This window comes from Chelonoidis abingdonii, chromosome 8 (assembly GCF_003597395.2).
Source record: "Chelonoidis abingdonii isolate Lonesome George chromosome 8, CheloAbing_2.0, whole genome shotgun sequence".
NCBI classification, from domain to species: Eukaryota; Metazoa; Chordata; order Testudines; family Testudinidae; genus Chelonoidis; species Chelonoidis abingdonii.
Window position 1 is genome coordinate 22,753,251 of NC_133776.1, and position 23,381 is coordinate 22,776,631.

General features: G+C 40.3%; 1 protein-coding gene across 1 annotated transcript in view; it reads left to right on the top strand.

The window, feature by feature from the left end:
• The window catches only part of IFT80 (intraflagellar transport 80), a 152,675-nt gene that overhangs the window by 127,345 nt on the left and 1,949 nt on the right, over positions 1-23,381 (top strand). The window contains exons 13-19 of the mRNA XM_075068431.1: positions 1,600-1,664; positions 2,636-2,771; positions 3,697-3,844; positions 6,286-6,457; positions 12,412-12,501; positions 12,601-12,773; positions 15,332-15,455. Of these exons, the coding sequence (XP_074924532.1) occupies positions 1,600-1,664; positions 2,636-2,771; positions 3,697-3,844; positions 6,286-6,457; positions 12,412-12,501; positions 12,601-12,773; positions 15,332-15,455 (908 nt within the window). The remainder of the gene's footprint in view (positions 1-1,599; positions 1,665-2,635; positions 2,772-3,696; positions 3,845-6,285; positions 6,458-12,411; positions 12,502-12,600; positions 12,774-15,331; positions 15,456-23,381) is intronic.

The following is a 23,381-nucleotide window of genomic DNA, read 5'->3' on the forward strand; positions in this document are numbered from 1 at the left end:
TGGAATAAAAATATTCATATGTTACGGGGTTCAGATGGCAACATACAACTTACAAGGGCAAAGTTCAAGTGGAATGTGATGTCATCAAACCTCTGAGATGTGTCTCTGACATTATTAACAATCTTCCTGTGTTTAATTTTTGCTGAATCATATACAGTTGTACAGAAATGTTCATAACAGTGAGATACTATTTTCCTCACTAGCTTTGAATAGCCCAGATCACACCTGTCAGAATATATGTAAGCTTGTTCTTCTATTCTCCCTCTTTATGAGCTGTTTGGCCAAACCAAAAGTACAAGTTATACAGAAGCAAAGTATTTAGACATTCAGATATAATACAAAAAGTATAAAACCCAAGCCTACATCATGTAGAATTTATGCTCATTTATGATAGTGCATAGTTATGGCAGGTAGGAGGCTTCCAGGCCACAAAGCAGCTGTAACTTCCCTTCATCAGAGTGGTTGCACCAATGAGCAGCAGTGGACTTGGATGGGCCCTTGGCAGGGCCAGCTCCAGCTTTTTTGCCTCCCCAAGCAGCGAAGTGAAAAAAAAAAAAGAGAGAGAAAGCTGAGTGGCGGCACTTCGGCAGCAGCTCAGTCGTGCCTCTTTATTCTTCGGAGGCAATTCGGCGGCGGGTCCTTCGTTCCCTGTCTTCCTCTTCGGTGGCACTTCAGCGGCAGCTCAAAGAGGAAGCGAGGGACTGAGGGACCCACTGCCGAATTGCTGACGAAGACCCAGACGTGCCACCCCTTTCCATTGGCCACCCCAAGCACCTGCTTCCTTCACTGGTACCTGTAGCTAGCCCTGGCCCTTGGGCACTATAAAAGAGAATCACAGCTTTCTTCATCTTCCTTTAAAAAAAAAAAGTCCCTAGTCTTTTTTCTTTCAAAGAGACCATGGCAAACATAAATGAGTGGATTTTTGGCAGGAATAGAAGGAATGTGTGGTAATGATGGATTTTTTTTTATTTTATTTCTTTTTAGGGGAGGGGGAAGACAGGAGAATGTTTCACAAAGTTGCATGTATCTCTAAGGCAGAGGATTTTTGAGGGATCCGTTGTTAAAATTTTGTCACCAGCTGGTTGAACATGATCCAAAACTAATTTCTCCATTCACATGCATCATGTAGAAATTAATATAATTGTTAGATTAATGTTAATTAGTTAATATAATTGTTAGATTAATGACTGGTGAACTGTCACAGAAATGTCAAAATGGAATTTTCCCCTGAATGAGTGTACCATATTTCAACATTGTGCTAAAATAAGCACTCTGATAAGAAAGTTTGATGTTTAAGAATTTTGATGGGTCAAATTTTCAGTGTTCAAACTGAGATTTTTCCTGCAGTCAGCAGCATATAATGAATGTGTACTGACTTTTAAGATTTTAGTTCACTTGTGAATATGAAAATTAGATGTTCAAATCAGTAAGTTACCCTGTAATAAGCCTGTATATTATATTAATAATACAATAGAAAGCTTGGAAAATCAATGAAGAGTTTGGAAAGTCTGGCAAGGAGATATCTGATCCACAGAAATGTTGAGATCTAACAAATATGATATATTTCATTATTTAACGCTACACCTTTTATTTTTCAAGTTATCTACCTGTTTGAAGCATTATCTGGGAAGCCATTAGGCGATGGGAAGCCTCTTACCCACAAGGTAATGTACATACTGTAATTTCACCTTTCAAACTGCATCTTTATATCTAGGAAGAAAGAAGTAACTATTAAGGGGTTAATATGATACTGAATAGAAAATATTTTGACAAATCTAATTATTTTATAGTACAGCACAAATTAGACTAGTGTATATACTGCGTTGGTATACACAATTGTAGAGTACAGATTGGAAACCTTGGCTTTGTATAATTGTTCTATTTCTCATACCCCCAAGAGATCAAAGTAAGCTTCAGGAGAGTTTCAGAGGAATGTTGCTAAGGGAGAACTAAAGTCTGTCATATGTTGCAGTGAAGCTGACCACTTGAATTCCCTCTATTCTCACCCCAGAGACACTTGATTAGCATCTGCCTATCTCAACATTGAAATCCTTTGCACTATTTCTTTGTTCTGCTGTCAGGAGAGAGGAAAGAAGAAATGGTGCTGTTGATCTCCATGCACAGTCTTTCTCTTCGTCTTCTCTTAAAGAGTGGTTGAACAGAAGACATTATCTTGGAGACATAACCTTCTTTCGTCCACTTTCTTCTCGGCAGTATAAGAAGGGCCTTGCAGGCAGTGGAGTAGACATCATGCAGCTCTGTAGTGGTAGCATTTTGGGGCAAGAGGCACAGGTGCTCCTTCTTTTTCTTTATGTTGTTTTATATTTATTTTTCCTTCAGACTTTCAAGAGACTCATCCAGCCTTGGTGCTCCTGCAATGGAACAGACTATGCTCTTAATGGATTATTATATTAACCTTGTAGGAGATTAACTTCTGTAATGCTATACACTTAAATAAAATAGTTGTAGAGCTAAGACAAACATAACAGGAATTTTAAAAAATCCAGTTGTTGAACAGTAATAATGTATGTCACTTTTTTTTTAGTGGATCATTACTTTCTTTTAATGTAACATGATTCCTCCTATATGGATCTACCTGGCATAAACAATCAAGTGTTTTCTGTTTGTATTTTAGACAGAGATCACCGAAATTGCCCTTGATCAGAAGGGACTTACAAATGAAAGAAAAATTGTTTTTATTGATAAAAACAGAGATCTTTATATTACTTCTGTGAAGAGATTTGGGAAAGAACAGAAAATTATCAAAATTGGTAAGAACCAAGCCAAAATTACATTAATCTGCATTCTGGCAGCACACACATTTTATCTATAACAGGAGTGTTGGAAGCTCTATTATTTGATTAATTTAAAACTTCACTTGAAAGAACACCCAGGAATATGTTGTAGGGTACAGTCCTACTGTGGCTACTTGGGATGAATAAAATGAACTAATGTCATTTCCATATCTGACTTCTGTGGTACCCAGCCACACTGAATAAACACATTAGCTGCGTATTTTTTTTATTATGCTCAGAAGTTAAATAGGTAAGTTTTTGACATTTAAACTGTCATCATTACATTTCAGAGTGAAGAGTACAAAGAGAATTATAAGAGAACCCACGTGTCCCTTAGAGCTGTTGCGTATATGTGCTGTCTGACTGCAGATTCTGATAGTACTTGATTTAGAAGGTTTTCTTCACAACCTCCAGCACTAGAAACATAATATTGTTAAATAAAAAGTGAAGTTCTGGAGAAAGGGATGTAGTCATCCAATAACTGCCCAAGCTGTATTCTGGTCACACGTATTCATTTTGAACCTTGCTTTCCAAAATACAGTGTAGGAACTGTCTCTGTAGTTTGTGCAGAAACAGTTAAAGAATACACACTGATCCCAGATTTGTGATGTTTCAGTTAACAACAGTTGACAGTTAAGGCAATAAACAAAACTGAGCTATTTTGGCTCCATATATGTTAGAAATGGGCATATAAATGTCAGAAAAAGAATAGGGAAAATTACTTACTATAATTAAAAATTTTAAGAATAAATTGCAACTCATGCAGGAATAAAAATAAAACCTGCTTTTTTAAAGTAGTTGTTGATGACCTGTAAGGATAGCAAAATTCCAAGAATGTTTACATTTTTTGTGTTTATTGTGCATGTGAAAATACATAATATTTGTTTATCTTTAAATTAAGGAACAATGGCACACACTTTGGCTTGGAATGACACATCCAACATACTTTGTGGACTCCAAGATACACGTTTTACAGTCTGGTACTATCCCAATACAGTTTATGTAGATAAAGATCTCCTGCCAAAAACACTGTATGAAAAAGATGCAAGGTAATGTATATTTTTACTCAGAATAATATTGCTGGATTTTTGTAAATACTGTGTGGAATTTTTCACTCAAAAATTCTTTACAAAGGAGGGTGTTAGTTTAGCCACTTGAAATAGATGGCAGTTGCTACTTTCAGAATTCCTGCTACATCACTATTTCTGAATTAGGAAAGGTTTAACCATAAGTGTTAGCCATTCAAGGTGTACTATAAAGCTTTTTAAAAATGAATAAATGATAACTGTTTGAGGCAGAACACATAAGCACTTGAAAAGGGATGGACTTAAGCATGTACTTTAAAGTGCCTATGCGCATTGGGGTCATATTGCTAATTACTGTGGGAATCCCATTGCCTTCTTTTGGACTATTCACAATAATCAGTGTTTGCAGAATCAGGCCCTTAGATCACAAATCAGTAACCAAATACTCTTTTTGAAAGGCCTATCTTTACGTATAGTTCTTTTAACATTCATGGTTCTCCTTAACAGTGCTAAACTTGAGCATCAGAATGATAAACAAGGCCCTAAATATCATATATCACTTAACAAAACAGGGCATGTGAAGGGTTCTGGAACATCTAGTCTGCCTCAGATTTTCCCTGACCTCCTGTAAGAGTTATTTAAAATTTTCCAGCTTTGTGCCTTACTCATCAAAAATTGCTTTGTATTGGTGGGTTCTAATAAGTAATCCTTTGCACTTCTTTAGAAACTTCTATTCAAACTTCTCAAAATGTTTTATAAACAATGATATGTTTAACCTTACAACTCCCTATTAATTCTCCCATCTAAAGAGAAAAGTAGCATATATCTTCATTTTACAAATGGGAGAATTGAGACACAGTGGCATTAAGTGATTTGCCCAAAGTCATAATGTATCAATGGCAAAGTCAGAAATAAACCCAAGTCTCTTTACTCCAGGCGCTATGTTCTTCCCATTATATAATGTTCCTTCCCTTTTAATAAATAATTCAATTAGGTTAAAAGATTTGTTTTTTTTAAATTACTTCCAATATTTTGATCCAAGTTCATTCTAGAGAATAACTGAAAATATTGTAACTACCCTCACTGCAGGATATCACTGCAAATAGTGTGATACACCAGTCCCCTTTAGATGTTTGGTACGATGAGCTCAAGAGCAAGCACAGTAGGTGCTCCAACCACTAGCCTATAGAAACTCTAGCCCTAAGTGGGTTCCTGTCAAACACTCACATGCATTAGGCAACTGTGGTTCCTTTATTTGACAATTACATGAAGAATAAACCAACAGGTTCTAATTCAGCCTAACATAAGTGTAATGAGATAAGAGTCTTGCTGGGATCCCTGCACACTGTTGTCCTGATTTTAGACTGTAGCTTTGTGACTCCTTGCAGGTATTGCTGGGCCCTTTCAAGAGAATATGTCTCTGCCCAGGTCTTAGCCTTCCTGTACAGATCCCAGGCTGCTTGCTTCCCAGCCTTCTCTCCTTTGTCAGCTACCAGGCTGTTGTCTCTGGCATCTTGCTCTTGCTTTCACTCAGCCTCCAGATTTCTTGATTCTAGTCCTCTCTGAGCTCTGGTTGTACAGTATTTCTTTCCTGTGCTGGAGGGATTATGGAACCCTTTACAGGCTGGATTTTGAACTGGGTAATGCATTACTAAGCTAGTAGATTCGTTACAATATATTTTGCCCAGAACTAATTTAAAAGACAAATTCCGTTTTTTCTAGGGTGTAATCACATAAATACAAAAGCTCAAATCTTAATCAGACTTGTCTTTAAAAACATTTTGCCTTTATGTTTTAAAAAATATAGTAGTTAATTGATATGTTACATTTCTGTATTGTCAGTGAAAAATATCAAACTATTCATTTTTCTCTGAAACATTCATAGTATCTAAGTATAACTTTGGGTTTTCGAGTCATTTTCTGCAGTCTCTGGGAATAGCTCTACAAAATAATAAAAAACAATCCACTAAGAAGCACAGTTCACCGTTTTCCTCTTCTTATAATAATCCTTGATATTCAATCATTCTCACTCTCCCCAAAGTACTTTTTATTTCATAATTAAACTTTGAGTCAGTACAGCCCAAAGCTTTTTATCCACATTTGTATGTGCAATTTCAACAGTTAAATGTGCAAATCAGGCATTTTTTGCAGATACCCAAATTGTATTCCCACTTGCAGTGGTTGCACACGACAGTGTACACGTGCAATTTTGCATCCAAATACTATATTCCAACTTTTAAAAATTTGACCAAAAGTTGTTTTAGATTTAAACTCCATTGTACATATCTATTTAGTTGAATTTACGATAACTATTTAGATGTTTCTGTTCTGTTTGAAAACAAAGTTAAGAAAAATGTGTCAATAACTCTTATCTAATTTGAAAATCACTAATAGCTTTAAACTCCTACCATTATTTTCAATGAGAAAAAAAAATTAACTTGCTTTACTTGACTTTCTTTCAACAGCGAATTTAGCAAAAATCCCCAGATAGTGCGATTTGTGGGAAATCAAGCAACAATCAGAAGAGCTGATGGCTCACTTATTCATCTCAATATATCACCTTATCCAGCTATTCTTCATGAGTATGTAAGCAGTTCAAAATGGGAAGATGCAGTCAGATTGTGTCGCTTCGTTAAGGTAATTTTTAATATTCTACAGTAGTCTCATAAATTACATTTGTTGCCTTTGTTTATATTTTCAAACAATATGTAGTAATAGTAATTATATATGTAAATGTTCTAAACTATTTTCTTTCTTCAAGCTGTTTTTTGACCTTATAGTTTTTTCTTATTATTTTAGGGCTGATCCAGAAATACTTACACATATGATTAATTTTACTGATGCAAATAGTCGAAATGATTTCAGTGGGACTGTTCACAAAAGTGGAGCTAGTAATGAGCATAAATGTTGTCTGGACTAGATTCTTACATAGCCAGTTTTGTAAAAATGTTCTGTTCCACATATACTTATCTACAATCTTCTTAAAAACATTTCTTCCCTTTCATTTTCTTTTCCTCACTTTCTTTCTGATAATTTAGACAACAACAGCATATGAGGTGAGTGTAGTAGTATACTTTTTTTAAAAGGCATTTTTCCTTCCCCCCATTAACAGTTATAAAGGAATTTTATCTTCTTATATATGGTTATCATGATTTATAAACAAAATTGTATCTTTAAAATGTTTTCTCTGTTTTCTATATTATTTGAATTGAGTGGTCAATATACATATTGAGCTAATTTGGGATATATTGTGATGTTTATATTGAGTTGTTTTCCTTATCTGAAGGTGGATACAAATGTTTTTATACCAGTATTTGGCAGTTGGGAATTGGCATTTATAATTTCAAATGTAGCACTGACAGAAATTACACTGTGTAATTTCAGTGCACCACTTCTTAAGAGACTGTGACTCTTATTTGCATCTTCTTGTAATTTTTTTTAAAATACTGGGAAAGCACACACACATACATACCATCGATACTGAGTGGTAATACTGTCTGTATAATATCCTTTCCATAGAAGTATAGTTATAGCTTCCAAGTCAGGGAGGTTTTTGTCATTTTTAACTTTTCATGGTTGCTTATTATCTTCAGGGCTGGATTGCATTCAATGACTTTAGGGTACTTTAAAGATAAATTGGTTAAAAGTTGCAAAGATCTTTCCTTCCTACCTTCTTTGGCTACCATCCCCTTTCACCTTCCTACTCCCTTTCATCAATCATTCCTCAGTTGCCCTTACGTACCTACAGATAAGCAAGACAAGGTGGATAAGGTAATATTCTTTATTGGTGAAAGAGACAAGCTTTGGAGCTTACACAGCTTGAAGAAGAGCTCTGTGTAAGCTCAAAAACTCTTCTCTTTCACCAACAGAAGGTCCAATAAAAGATATTACCTCACCTACCTTGTGTCTCCAACATCCTGGGACCAACACAGCTACAACAACACTACATACTAGAGATGAGGATGGTTTTTCTACTAAGAATGGCTGTAAAATAGGGGGGTTTTGTTTATATTGTGTTTCAAAACTCGAATTGAGGGAGGATCTGGGGTCTTTTGACAAATAGTGTGATCAAAAATACCTTACAGTTCTTCGAGTGCTTGCTCATATTGATTCCAATTAGGTGTGCGCGCGCCGCGTGCACGATCGTTGGAAGATTTTTACCCTAGCAACACTCGGTGGGTCAGCTGAGGCACCCCCTGGAGTGGCGCCCTTATGGCGCCAAATATATGCCCCTGCCGACCCAGCACCCTCTCAGATCCTTCTTACTGCCTGTGATGGTCGTTGGAATTTTGGAGTGCAGCATAGCTGATCTCCACCTCCCTAGCTCTTTATGCGTTGTACTGTAGATAGTTGTTTAGTGTAGTTGTTAATAGTTTTAACAGTTATAGTGTAGTTAATAGTAAATTTTGTACATAGTGTAGATAGTACTTGGAGGAAACGGGGTTTATCCCCTTCCCTCCTCCCTAGTACAAGGACCCATCCCCAAGTCTCCAGGTTTCAAGCCTTGCTCGGCCTATTTCGCTCATGTCCATTCCAGTGTAGGTGTGCATGTGCTGCATGCACCATCACCAAAAGCTTTTCCCCTAGTGATATTCAGGGTGTTGACTCTGGTGCCCCCTGGAATGGCGCCCTCATGGCACAGCAGATACACACCTGGTGACCTGCCACCTCCTCAGTTTCTTCGTACTAGGGATGTAAAATACTAAACAGATAAATGGTTATCTAGTAAGCATTAGTCTTACTGGTTAACCGACCCTAACTGTTAAACTCCAGCCCCGGGGTCACCTGGAGCAGCCCTAAGGCTGGCTGGAGCAGCCCCAGGAGCAGCAGCCCCAGTCCCTCTCCCTTTAATTGGCTAATTAAATAACATAATTTTAATTGTTTAAATGGTTAACTTTTTAAACGGATATTTACATCCCTACTTCTTATCACCTGTGATGGTTGCTGGAACACTGTTTGTCTCTTGCTTTGCAAGTGATACTCCTTAGTGGTTCTTTATCCTGTAAATAGATTATAAATCACTAGAATTAGAATAAGTTACCAGGTAAGTAGATAGCTTTAGAGTAGTTAGTAAGATCCTGCCCTGAGGGGCTAGCCCACCTGGGAATCTGTGGCATGCCTCGGTCCCAAGGCTTCAAACAGTGTGTGACATGCCACAAACTCATGCTGGTAAGTGACCCACATGACAGCTGTCTAAAGTGCTTGAGCTAGGGCCATATTTAGGAATGGGGCCAGATTTGTAGGAAGTTTAAGCCCAGGACAAAAAAGGAGAGAGATAACAGACTCAAATGCCTTCTCATAGCGGCAACACTTCACCCGTCACCGGAGTGGCAGCCTGAATCGGCACCAAGTACCTCGTCGGTCAGGAGTGCCCCAGTCGCCTTAAGAGAGGCACAGCATGATTCAAGATCCGTGACACCAATGAAAGACACTACCACTTGGTACGACACACCTTCCAGCTAGCAAGAAGTCAGCGCCAGCCACTTGGCACCGTTCCCTATCACTGGTGCTGAAAAAGAAACCGAAGAAGTCAGACTGGAGGCACTCTCTGCAAAGACAAAGGCCACAGAGAGAGAGAGAGGCTCATGCTGGGCCACTCTCAGACATCCATAGAACAATCAGCACCAGTGACTCTGGCCCTGGGATGAGGTCTGTTGAGCCCATTGCCTATGGACTACCTGCCTAGGGAAAGCCACAGAGGAGATACATGACACCAGAGCCATATGAGGCAGTGAGGAGCCTCCATGCCCTTCCAGTGCTGCCATCTCCCCCAAGTCATGGACTCTTAGGGACAGCTCTGGCATCACATGACCTCTTGGCATGGAGGCAGGTGCCAGTTCCGAGCAAGTCAGCAATGAGGATGTGGCATCCTCATGGCATAACTGGATGCCACTGGACCACTCGCCACAGCAGCACCACTCATTGGTGTGGCACCAATGAGCACTGTGCTGCTATGGTACCCAGGAGCAGGTCCTCTGCTCAGACAAGGCACCAAGCAGATCATAGGCACTTTGCAGCTATAGCACAAGGGCTCGTTCTATCAGCATAGCCACTGGCTCAATGGCAAATACCACTCTAGTGGCTCATGTGGAACCTGTGAGCTGTCCAACCATTCCAAGGTTCCCACACAGGATGGTCCGGCTTGGTGCCATCAGAGGTGGGAGCGCCTCCACCTTCCTCCTCAGAAAGGGGTTTGATCTCCGGAGCTGAGATTGCTAATGTGCAGGATATCCCCACAGGAGACCCACCGGCAACAGAAGACATACAAGGCGCAGTGCCAGTGAAAGCCTCATCATCTTCCTCCCCAGATGAGGCAGTGGCAGGAATGGCCATCGCACCCATGCAAGATGACTGTAAGGCTTACCAAGAGCTTTTGTGTTGTATGGCCCAAAACCTGGGCATACAGGTTGAGGAGATCACAGAATCAGTTCCTGCCCTGGTGGACATTCTACCACCCTCGAGGCTGTCAAGAGTGGCCCTGCCCTTCAGTGAGGCCCTCTTGCAGCCTATAAGAGCTCTGTGGCAAATCCCTGCATCCTTCCAGCCCACAGCGAAGCAGGTGGAAAGTAAATACTTTGTACCTCCCAAGGGGTATGAGTATCTCTACACTCATCCCCCACTAGATCCCTAGTCATTGTGGCTGCTTACGAACGAGAGAGACAGGCAAAAAGAGCCATCACCCAAGGCAAAAGAGGCCATGAAACTGGATTCATTAGGCAGGAAGGTGTACTCTACAGGGGGCCTCCAGCTGAGAATATCAAACCATCAGGTACTCCTAGGTCACTATGATTTTAATTTCTGGTCCAAAATCCAGGACCGGCTTTAGGAAGTGCGGGGCCCAATTTGAACAGTTTCAACGGGACCCCGGCAGGGATGACTTAAAAAAAACAACAAAAAAAACAACACATGTAAAAAAACACATGGGGCTTGTACTCACCGGGCTGTGTTCCAAGTCTTCAGTGGCACTTCAGTGGCGGGTCCTTCACTTGCTCCAGGTCTTTGGTGGCGGGCCCTTCAATGCTGCCGAAGTGCCGCTGAAGACCCAGAGCAAGCAAAGGACCCGCCGCCGAAGACCTGGAGCGCGTGAAGGACCCGCCGCCAAGTGCCGCTGAAGACCTGAAGTGCCGCCAGGTGAGTAAAAATTAAAAAGGCGCCTCTAGCCAGGGAAGGGATTCTCACTGGGCGCGGGGCCTGATTCGGGGGAATTGGTGGAATAAGCCTAAAGCCGGCTGGACTCCTATCATCAGAGTCCAGAACTGAATTCATGGCCCTTGTGGAGGAGTCAAAGCATCTGTCCAGGTGGTCTTGGATGCAGCGGCTGCAGCTGCCCAAGCCATGGACACAGCAGTAGTCATGAGACTACTACCTCATGACTACCAACAAACTATCCAGGACCTACTATTCGAAGGGAATTCCCTTTTCTTAGGCCAAGGTTTATCTTTGTTTGTTACGTTAATAAAGGACAAATGTAGGAAGGATGTTAGGACCTGATCATGCAAACTCTTAGAATAACTTTACACACTTTACTGAACTCAGTGGGACTATTCAGGTTTGTAAAGTTACATGCAGAAGTATTTGTACAAAAGGGCTGAGCATTAAGTTTGGACAATATCAAATATGTGTGCATACTGCGTTTTAATCAGGTTGCACTCTCAGAGTGCTTCTCAGGGCCTGTCCACAGTAATGCATAAAAGGTGTATTTTAAAAGGTATTTGAGAACATGTTTTGATTAACATGTTAAAAACTCAATTTCCTCCTAGGCTTTACCTAGACTAGCTAATGTATTTAAAATTATATTTGCCATGTCTAAACTAATGTGTTAAAATGTGTTAATTAAGACATGTTAACTAATATGTTTTAAAAATATATCTTTTTATATTACTAGTGTGATCAGGCTCTAAGCATGCAATGAAAGGAGAGAGAAGGGGAAAGATCAAAATGAGTCAGAATGTTAGGATTTTCTTCAACTTTTTTCCTGATTATATTTCTGTTGACTCTTTAATAAAACTACAGTCATGAAATTAAAATAAAGGAAAACAGAAGTATTATAAAATTCTCATAATTACAAATAGTTTTAAAAAAATTAGCAGCCTTTTCTGGAAATCCACTAAAATACAATAGGAATAAATAGAAAGGAGACCTTTTTAAAACTATTTTCTTTTCATTGATTTGTTCGTCTATTTGTTTTGCTATCAGGTATTTTCTTCTTTCTCCTTCGTTTACATACTGGATCAGAGTAGCCAGGATTGATAAATTTATATATTCACTGTTATTGAGAAATAATAGTACAACGATTAGGCATATCTCTGAACTCTGGCTCAGTCATTGTTAGCAGATCACAGTACAGGAATTTCATACTGCATAGTTATTGAGAAGTAACCATACAGTGATTATGATATTAAGACACACACACATGCACACACAACTAGACTGTAGGGATCTGCACAACTGAGATACATTATACAGTTGTGTATTAGTGCATCATTTTCAGTAGCTGAACAGCATCCCTCCACTCTGGCTGAGAAAAAGTGCATTTTCATATAGTATAAAATAAAAGATGTTTTAGCATTTTTGTTTTGTCTTATTTTTAGGATCAAACCATGTGGGCATGCTTAGCTGCTATGGCAGTTGCTAATAAGGACATGACAACAGCAGAAATAGCCTACGCATCAATCGGTGATGTAAGTAGATGAAATTAAACTATTTTTTAACTAAATGATTGCAATGCTAATTTTATTAGTGTATTTCTCTAGTTAAACCATCACACTTTGTTTTAACAGATTGACAAAGTTCAGTACATCAATTCTATCAAAGAACTTCCATCGAAAGAATCAAGAATGGCTCATATACTGCTGTTCAGTGGAAATATACAAGATGCTGAAATGCTGCTTCTTCAAGCAGGCCTTATTTATCAAGCTATTCAAGTCAACATTAACCTTTATAATTGGGATAGGTAATATTTCTCTCAACACACTGTAGCTGCTACCATTAATAATCTTACTAAGATTAAGTTTTAAATGTTTAGAGAATTCGACACTTAATTGACTAATCTATTAACCTAGTTGCCTGGACCCTGAGAAACACTTTTCATAACTTTAGACACACAGAGTTATGTGCACTCAACAAATTAAAACTATTTTGAAAGATCTTCTTGCTTAAAATAGTTACACAACCATACTGACTGTCGTCATTATATCACTGGGAGAAAATGAGTTGTGAATTTTTTTTTAAAATAAAAAATTCAACTTTCCGTCACATGTATGCGCAGCAGTGTAAATCTTATGCCAGCATTGTTTGGGGTCTCTATGTCTAAGAGATCCTGCAGGAGCTACTGCTGCCACAAGGAGAGAAGAGTCTGGCTCCATGGGATGCTCCACTTCTCTCTCTAATTGAAGGATCGAGAGAGCAGAGAGTCTGCAAGGGTGGGGAAGGTTGTCAAGTCCCCATCTTATTGCAGAAAGTTCTTGCTACTAGCAGGGAAGAAGGGAAATGGCAGGTGGCTTCTTTTAAATCTGCTTGCCTGCCTCCTTACTGATTAGAGAGACAAGGTGGGTGAGGTGATACTTTTATTGGACCAATTTCTGTTGGTGAGAGAGACAAGCTTTCAAGCCACACAAAGCTCTTCTTCAGGTTTGGAAACAGTACTTCTAGCATCATAGCAAAGTGCAAGGTGGAACAGATTGTTTAGCATAAATAGGTACATATTGTAAGGGAACATTCAAGATAGAGCCACCCTGCATGTTGCGGTGACACTGGGTGTACCTTTCCTATACCTGAAGAAGAGCTGTGTGGCTCGAAAACTTGCCTCTCTCACCAAGAGAAGGTGGTAGAATAAAAGATATTGTCTCTTTAATATGGATACAGCTACACTCCCTTACTGATTGTCTGCCACCTCCCACATCCTTAACTTTCCCAATTCTGAAAGTTCTTCTCCAGCTGTCTGAGTGTTCCAGGTTAAGCAAAAGCATGGTGCTCAAAAAAATGTCTCTCTTCCCACAACAAGATTTGGGGAATAGGTTAGGAAGAACTCCCCCACTAGCATGGAAACCATCTTCCCCGACCATGACAACAATATGATCTTTACTATTAATTGGGCAGAAGCCCACAATCTGCCCTCACCATGGCTGATTGTGGGTACAAATTTAGAAGTCCCTTTAAAAATGTGGCACTTCATGTCCCTATAGAGAAAAAACTGGACCTCTCTGTATGCTGACTTTCCCGCTATAACAAATTTTAAAAAAATGCGTACTCAGCTCCAAGTTCAGAGTCTCATGCCACATCTGTTCAGCATTCAAATAATCATTTGAAAGTTAGAGATAAATAGAGTTTGGCTACGCTCAAAGTGGAAATAGTACTTCCTAAATGTAATGGGGGAAATTTGCCTTCCTTACAGCTTTAGATTTAGGTAGCATTTTAACTCACAAAGGACTCATAATCTAAATACTCCTTCAAAAATGCATTATTGATTCTGGCTGCTTAAAGTAATTAATATAGTTGGGTGCATCTGTCTATTAAAATAATATGTAAATGCAGTATTAGCATAATTCCTGTAATTCTCTTTCTGTATCATCATTTAACACTGTTATTTTTAACAGGGATGAAAGTTCAGATACTATGAACTGCTTAATTTGATTCCTAACACAAAGCCTTATTTGATGTCGACTTTAATTTCAGTTTAGTATTGTGCATTCTGAGTACTTAAATGAAGGTAAAATGAGAAACTAGCAAACCACCTTTCAATCTGAATTATGTTTTCTTTCAGAAATGTTCTTTATGGGGAAAACTCAAACAATTAAAGTATGTTCCCCAGTGGGCTTCATTAATGCTAAGGATTACACGTAAATAAATTTAGAAACTTTATATTTTCTGGCAAGCACATATATCAATCTGTGTTTTGCTGATGTTGCCAAGAATGTCTTACCTGGAAAACAATGAATAAAACATTCTAAGATATTTAAATTTATTTTTATAACACTCCAAAGAAAACAAATATAAACATAGACATATCATAATAATGCAATGGCTGCTGAGCTTCCCATTTTTAGGGTGTTCTAATAGCAGTCATTTGCTTGTGCTATATATGTTCAAGTAGATGCTCTCCAAGAGCCAAGAGATTTTTTTTTAATTCATTGCTATAATAATTTCACTAAAAGTTAATTTTTTACCCTTTCTTACTGACAGTAGTGTAGTTAAAAGTAAAAGAAGGTGTGTTTTTTCAATTACTTAAAACAAATGCTGTTGTCACATTTCTATAATGTGATTAGGTTGTCAACAGAAAAATGGTAATTATATATCATAACATACGTCACAAAGTGAATAGTGTATCAGGAAAAATTGGTTACTCTCACCCTCCTTTGGTTAACACCAATGCTAAATTGCTTGGCACTTTGCATCAGGAAGATCAACCTTCAGCACAATCGCTGTACTGATCTCTTTTTGTAAAACCAAAGTAATTGTAATTGTATTAGTATTTTTTTTCAGCATGACAAGCTCATTTTTCTTTTATTCCAGGGCCCTGGAACTAGCAGTGAAGCACAAGACACATGTTGACACAGTTTTGGGTTATCGACAAAAGTTCCTGGAGGACTTTGGTAAAAAAGAAACCAGTAAGCGATTTTTGCAGTATGCAGAAGGTGTAAGTATTCTTTGGAAACTTAGCCCTACGTTTTCAAAAGGTCAGCCTGCATTTTGTGGTCACAATTTGTGCAAAAAACATTGCTCCCACATTTTTGCTTTAATTCAGCTGTGGATGTAAATCTTGGTCGTAACACACTGTTTATCTGACTGCAAGCACAAATTGAAAGCTTGATGTGGAACTAGTAACATTTGTGAATGCAATGTATTTGGGGGCATAAAATAAGTCTGCAAAAATTTTGCATCCTGAAAACATGCAGGGGCTTTTATTTTGAGGCACACATTTTGTACATAAAAAGGGATTTGGATTGAAAATGTACCTTTTAATGTCTTCATTAACACATTGTATGAATATTAATAGTAACAGTCAGTAAGGTTAATCAGAAGAAAAATTAAGAGCCAATTATGAACTATTATACTATATATTATATATACACATATAATATATTTCATAGGCATACCGTTTCGCAGAATACCTATAATTCTAATTTTAGTTTAGAACAAAAATATCAACTTAGTTGGTTAATTGTGTAGTATTTGATATTTTTTTAAGGCCAGGAAAAGGAACTATTATGGTTAAAACCTTGCTGGAAGTGTAAAGTGGGAAGCCAAGTCACAAATCCACACAATTTGGGCTGAATCAATTTTTGCCTTTATTTATAATTTTTCAGACAGAATTATTGTCATCAATAGTATATCAACATATATTTATGCCTGATAATAAACAGATAAGATGGAACACGTAGGGGCCCAAGTTATTGAGTAGCAGGGTACTGGGAAGCCCTTCTCTACTTCATGATGGTCATCTCAGCCTCTGATCTCTGGTTTTTCAGTCACAGTCCTTCAGTTTTTGGTCCTGTATTTCTTCAGTTTGGGTCTTTTTTCACTTTGATTGCTATACATTTCCACATTACAGATTTATTAGCTTTTCTCCAATCAGCATTAAACTTTGTCAAACATAATATGTACAATATGCACATACAAGTTCTTCAAGTGCTTCCACATGTCCATTCCCATATAGGTGTGTGCATGTCCCAAGCATAGTTGCCAGAAATTTTTCCCCTAGTAGTGTCCATCGAGTCGCCTCTTGCACTCTTGGGTGCCACATCCACATTGCTCCAGTAGAAAGGACCCTGACAACCTTCAGTTCCTTCTTACCACCCATGATGGTTGGAATCCTTCATTGCTTAGGCAATTCTTTCGTAGTGTTTTTTGATACCAATTGTGTAAATAGTTGTTATAGTTAGTACTTAGAGTAGTTTTTAGTAGTTTTAGGTTTTAGATAGCTCGGACACCCACACACTTAACTTGTAGGATTGTCTGCCTTCCCCAGTCCCAGGGCATGCCTCAGTCACCAGGTTTCAAGCCCTGCGCTGCCTGCAGTAAGCCTATGTCTCTGAGCAACTCCCACTAGAGCTATCTCAAGTGCCTGGGGGAAGCTTATAGGTAAGACCATTGCCAAATCTGCAGAGACTTCACGCCCTGGACCAGTAAGGACCAAGAGGCCCGACTGAAGGTCCACCCAATGGGAGGCAGCCTTAAGACCAGCTTCGGAACCATGCTCAGACTCAGCACCAAGCACCTCAGCTTTGGTGCCAAGCACTCCTCCATCTAACCGGGACTCTCAGCACTGATCGCCCTCCCTGGTGCCTAAGAAGAAGCACCAAGAGGATACCAGGTCTCCAGTGCTAAAATGTAAGGAAGACAGGGAGGGAGTGAGATCCACGCCACACCACTCATCTCCCACAGCACCACAACATCAAGTGCCAGCAATTCCAGTGCCACAGCAAGCTCCTTGGACACCTACAAAGGAACAACCTCAGAGTAGACAATGCACCGCCCAGTTTATGGTGCCATCAACTCCCGAAGCGCTCGCAGTGGCCAGGGACCTTCTCAGCCTACGGTAGGTCAAGACTCGGCACCACTGGTGCCACCAAGTGGCAGGAAGCAACCCCTGAACCTCAGCCGGTGCTGTGACCACTGTCTACGGGGAAGCCCCCGTTATCAGCCACAAGATTGTCTCATCTACTGTCTCTGGCACCAAACAGCATGGCTCTGCCTTGGTCTCTGCATCACAGCTCAGAGTCTTCGTTGGACTCAGAGTTTTGGTCATATTTCCCTCTTCTACATAACTGACATCATTGCTGTCTGGGCAGCCATACCATACCATGGCTTCGTCTTCCGTGGTACCACAGGGTCCATGGGATCCACTGACAAATCAATGGCCCTTTTGGAATCCTTGAGAATTTCTCCTTCCTTGGGGCACCCCCTCAAGACACTCATACTCCATTGTTTCGGAGGTGAGAGCACCCCTGGCACCACGCAGGGAGACTCCGGATCCAGACTTCAATACTGAGCACAGTACCAAGTCTCAGGGGGAAGCCCACTGGGCCTTGGTGTTTGCCAAGGACATACAAAGGCCCTGCAGCCTGTCTTGTCCTCTCCAGATGAGGCACAAGTGACAGCAGGGGTCTCCCCTATGCAAGACGACCACAAGGCATACTAGGACTTGTTAAAGTGGGTAGCCTCAATTTGGGTGTCCAAGCAGAGGTGGTCAAGGAGATTGTGCATGGTCTCCTGGACATCTTATCACCAATAGGAGCCTCTACAGTGGTCATACCTCTTTATGATGCCATCATGACTGATCAAAGCATTGTGGCAAACCCCTGCCTCTCTCCATCTGACAGCAAAGTGCACAGAGCACAAGTATTTTGTACCAGCCAAGGGGTACTAATTCCCTTTTTCGCACCCTCCCCAGGATCCCTGGTTTTTGTGGCCACCAATGAGAGCGGCCACCAGGGACAGAGGGCTCTTATACTAAGGCATATTCCACAGGGGGCGTTTAACTTTTCATAGCAAACCAGCATGATGAAATTCAAGGACCTTCTCCCAAAGGACTACATACAGGAGCTTTCCTCTCTTGTCAAGGAAAGGGAAACTGTGGCTCATGCCTCCCTGCAGGCAATTCTGGATGCCGCTGATTCTGCAGCCAGATCAATGGCCACTGCAGTAACAATGCATAGGAGTTCGTGGTTGCAGTCCTCGGGGCTGCCTAACAAAGTGCAACAAATTATTCAGGACCTCCTGTTCGAGAGAACAGTGCTTTTTTGGGAGCAAAAGGAGAGCAGGCTGCATGGCCTCAAGGACTCAAAAGCAACTTTGAAATCACTGGGACTGTACATGCCAGCAGGGTCAAGAAAGCATTATAGGCTACAACAGACAGGCCACTACTTCTATCAGCCTCGTAGGCAGGACCAACATAGGAGGAAAAATAGGGCGGTTTAAATGCAGACCTTCTCCTCTGTCCTCATCAGCAGGTCCCACTCAGCCCAAACGCAGACACTCGGGATTGTCAAAACGAGTGTTTTGATAAGATGCTTGAGGTAGGCACTGCTATTCCCCTGCATCAGATCCAGTTTCCCCCTTATTATCCAGCCACCTTTCCCACTTCTTGGATTCCTGGACTCAGATCCCGTCAGACCGCTGTGTCCTCAACACAGTAGCACGTCTGGTGCTGCCAATGACCAGTCCTGCCTTTACAATTGTCTCTTCAGCTTATCTTGGAGCACCTGAAACAACCTGGAACATCAGTCAAGGTTCAGCTATTGGCCTTTCTGCCTTCCATCCCAAGGTGGACAGCTAATCAGTTCTGTCCTGTGAAAAGGTCATCCAATTTCTCAAAGGCCTGGAAAGGTCAGAGATCCTTTACACACACCTCTGCCTGGGACTTGACCCCCATCCTATCCAAACCCATAGGGCCTCCATTTGAACCATTAGCATCATGCTCATTGTTACGCCTTTCCTGGAAAGTGGCCTTTCTGGGGGCCATCACTTTGGCCAGAAGAATCTTAGAGATCCAGGCCCTCACATCAGAGCCCCCATATGTAATCTTTTTTAAGGACAAGATACAGCTGCGGCCATGCTATCATTTCTTCCTAAAGTCATCTCACAATTCCAATGGAGTCGAGCAATCTTTTTACCAGTATTTTACCCTAAGCTGCATGCAAACAGAGAAGAAAAGCATCTCCACTCACAGGATGACTGGAGGGCCTTAGCTTTTTACTTTCATGGACCAAGCGGTTCCGCAGATCTTTGCAACTATTTATAGCGATAGCAGAAAGAATGAAAGGTCTCCCCATCGCTGCACAGAGACTCTCTTCATGGATTTTATGAGTTCACAAACATTCCACCCCTGGCTATCCTTATGACTCACTCTACAAGATGCCAAGCCTCCTCCACGGCTTTTCTAGCACAAGTTCTGATTCAGGAGATCTGCAAGGCAGCAACCTGGTCGTCCATTCACACATTCATGATGCACTATGCCACTGTTTAACAGGCTAGAGAGAATGCTGGCTTTGGCCGAGCACTTTTGCAGTCAGCCTGTCCTTGAACTCTGAACCCATCTCCTATACAACTGCTTGTGAGTCACCTATTTGAGAATGGACATGAGCAAGCACTCAAAGAAGAAAAAATGGTTACTAACCTTTCCATAACTACTGTTGTTCAAGATGTGTTGTACATGTCCATCCCAAGACCCACCTTCCATCCCCTCTTCAGAGACGGTCAACAAGAAGAAACTGAGGGGGAATGAGGTCGGCAGGATCCTTTTATACCAGCACTATATGTACACAGCACCAGAGGGCACTAGAGCCAACCCGAAGGATACCGCTAGGGGGGAAATTTCTGGCAACTGAGCTCGGGCTGTGCACACACCTATTTGGGAATGGACATGTGCAATACATCTTGAAGAATGATGGTTATGGAAAGGTTAGTAAACATTGCTTTATACAAATTTTGCTGTTTACACTATTTTCATGTCATTATGCTTTCATGTCACCTCACTTTTTTCCCCAGTAGAGGTACTTTTAGCATTACATTTCTGTATTTATTATATTAATTAACTTCCTTCTATCTAAATTTTCCAGCATAATAACAAAACATTACCTTTGTCCTATCAACAGTAAGCATTATCTAAGCGAGTCTATGTAAGTGAAAAATTGACAAAACACCATCCCTACCAGGCAAAAGTTGAGCTAAGACCTTGGGACAAGTATTACCCCGTCAAAACTTATTCACTATCCATAGTTATAAACTATTAAAATGGAAAAACTTTATTATCATAACCTTTAGATTTTATTTGAACATGGACGTTATGGTGGCATTTAATGTCAACATTTTTTTTCTCTTCTCCAAATATGGGTTTTCAGGGGACTTTCTACTCTCCAGCATCTTGTTTGTAAATTATTAAAAGGCCATGTCACTAATTTTGCTCATTGCATTTTCAAGGTGCTTTTTATTTTAATTTAGTTAAGGATTTTTTTGTATTTAATTGTTCCCCAACAAGGTAAAAGGTTATTTTTCAAGTTCCTCTACATAATCCCACTGCATAGGATGCACTGACAGTGCAACTTCGACAGTGGAACCTTTAGATAGTAGTGCCTGGTGGTGCACTGTCATGCCCCCTTCTGACCCTCGCCTGGATGGTCCTGAATGATCGGAGACCCAGGCTATAGAAGGGAGCACTGCACTCCATCAACCTCAATTGCTTCCAGCTGCTGCAACTGACAAATCAGAAATTCCGTCTGAGTTCTTGGCCCAGATTTTTTGCTTTGATAGTGTCTACTACACTTTTAGCATAGATTTGCCTAGCTTTTTGGTGTAAATAGTTAGCTTTTAGCATTTCAGTGGTTAGGTTTTATTTCTTTAATAAATAAACCAAATTTTTGAGTAGTTTGTACAACTTCAGTTCCACTATTAAAATCTAGTGGTGGATCCAACGATCAAGAAACCTGGTTGTAAGAAGTGGGCCTCTTGCCCTGCAGTCTTTCTGGCATCAGATGCTCACATAAGATGCCCAGCCTACCTTGGGAAGGAACGTTCTTCTTCAAGATGCTCAATCTGCAGTACTTTCACTCCAAGGATGCCTAAAGAGAGGCAGAACAGACTATAAGGGCTAGCATTGCAGGAGACTTTGGCAGCCAAGCTCTCTGGATCCAGAACATTTCTTGGCCCCTGATACTTCTGGAGAGAATAGGCAGCAGAGACCTCTGCAGAAGATACTGTCTTCTGTTCCAAGCTCCAAGAAACCTGTGGTACCTAAAAAGGATCATAAACCATCAAATCTGAAACAAAAAGGTAGAGAAAGAACACCATCAGTGACAGCCTCAGAGCCAGTCCAGGAAAGTGACCCCCTTGGATTTGGGAACTTTGGTGCTGGAAAAAGACTCACTGCTCAAAAAGATCTCTATTAGGAGAGCCAACATGCACTTAAGAGATGTTCCAGGTCAGTCTTCTACAAATCCTAAAATGGCAGATCCAAAATCAAGAACAAAAGATCCTGATCATCTAACAAAGCAGACAGCTGTTATTATGGATACACCAGATCTGCTTCTGTATTTTCAAGCCTCCTCAGCAACTTACCATGACAGCGGTAGCTCAGATCAACCAGACAGATCTGTAACCTCAACATATGTTAGATTTGGAAGAGAGCAATAATGACTCAGGAGGCAAACAGGATTTTTTTGGATTCCCCAATACTGTTCCTTCTCCTCCAGAGAAAAGAAAGACGGAAGAGATATGTCTCACTGCCCCTCTCACTGCCTAAGACTCTCTCAGGCTCTTCTGAAAACATGCTATTGTCCTTTTTTATACTACACCCAAGACCACTGATCTCTTTTATACTATTGAGTTCAGATCTGCAGTCCTATGTGGAATCTGAACAACTGAGTCAGTTACCTTACGTGACATGTCATAAGTAAAAGCATGCTGCTAAGGAAACATTTTGAGAGGATACCTACTGTGGCAGATAGTAGGAGCTGGACATGGATTGCTGGGTGGATTAACAGTATCCCTATGGGCTAGATGGATCTATTGGACCTCTCCCAGGTATTTCCAGGACCTGGATCACACCTACTCTAGCACAAACATTTCTCCTCCAAGAGCTCCAGGAACACCCCAAGCACTGGCTCTGCAACAGATCCATCTAGCTCCTATGAATTTTTTCTTAAAATGCACACAGTCAATAATGTAGGTGAGTTCAGATATTCATTAATGTAGATCAAGATGCTGTAGCTCAGTCTGAAATAGGAAATTGATGTCCTTATTGATAGATGGGCATAAATATATAAAAAGAGTAATTAAAAATGGACAGTTCATAGGAGGAGACAAAACAAAATAGAAAGACAGTCCTCAAATTCATACAAGTGCTTGAAAAACCAAGAGAACAGAATAGGATTCTAGTTCTGACAGTTCAGGCAAAATAAGTTGAGCTGCATTACAGGCAAACATGAACAGTGCCAGCTTTGATGGAGGTTAAGAAATGGCTTATCCATCCAAGAACCAACTTGAAACTTGTTCATCTATTCAGTATTCCAGTATTCATATTTTCACTGAACTAGGAAACTGCCACAGGATGATGTTTTTCTGCCACTAAAGAAATTCCAATACAAAACCTGGAACATTTATCATCAAAGCAGAATTCAAGTATCGACAGTGTTATTTCTGTTATATCAGATGACTAATGTAGATGCCTCAATTTGTTTGATGGACTTTGGTGTAGTAGTAAGAAGTTGCTCAATGTACCATGGGCAAGTGGCTGCATTCTGATTGATTTGACAAATAGATTTCATTCATTTTTAACCTGAAAGATGCCCAGTAGGCTCATCTAAGTTTATTTTCCATTGTTGAATATTTTCTCACCATATGACTTTTTAAAACAGTGAAACCTCGTTATAACACGATGATTGGGGTCTAAAAAATTGGATTGCGATAAATGCGGGGTCCTGGTGTAGCGACGTTTACCATTTCAAGTTTGTCATTTTCAAGCTGGTCAATTTCTCTTGGGCAGAAAAGGACTTGTGTTTGCAAACTGGCCATAAGAGTAACTGAAAGGGTGCAGCTCCAGCAGCGGGGGCTCTCAGCCATGCAG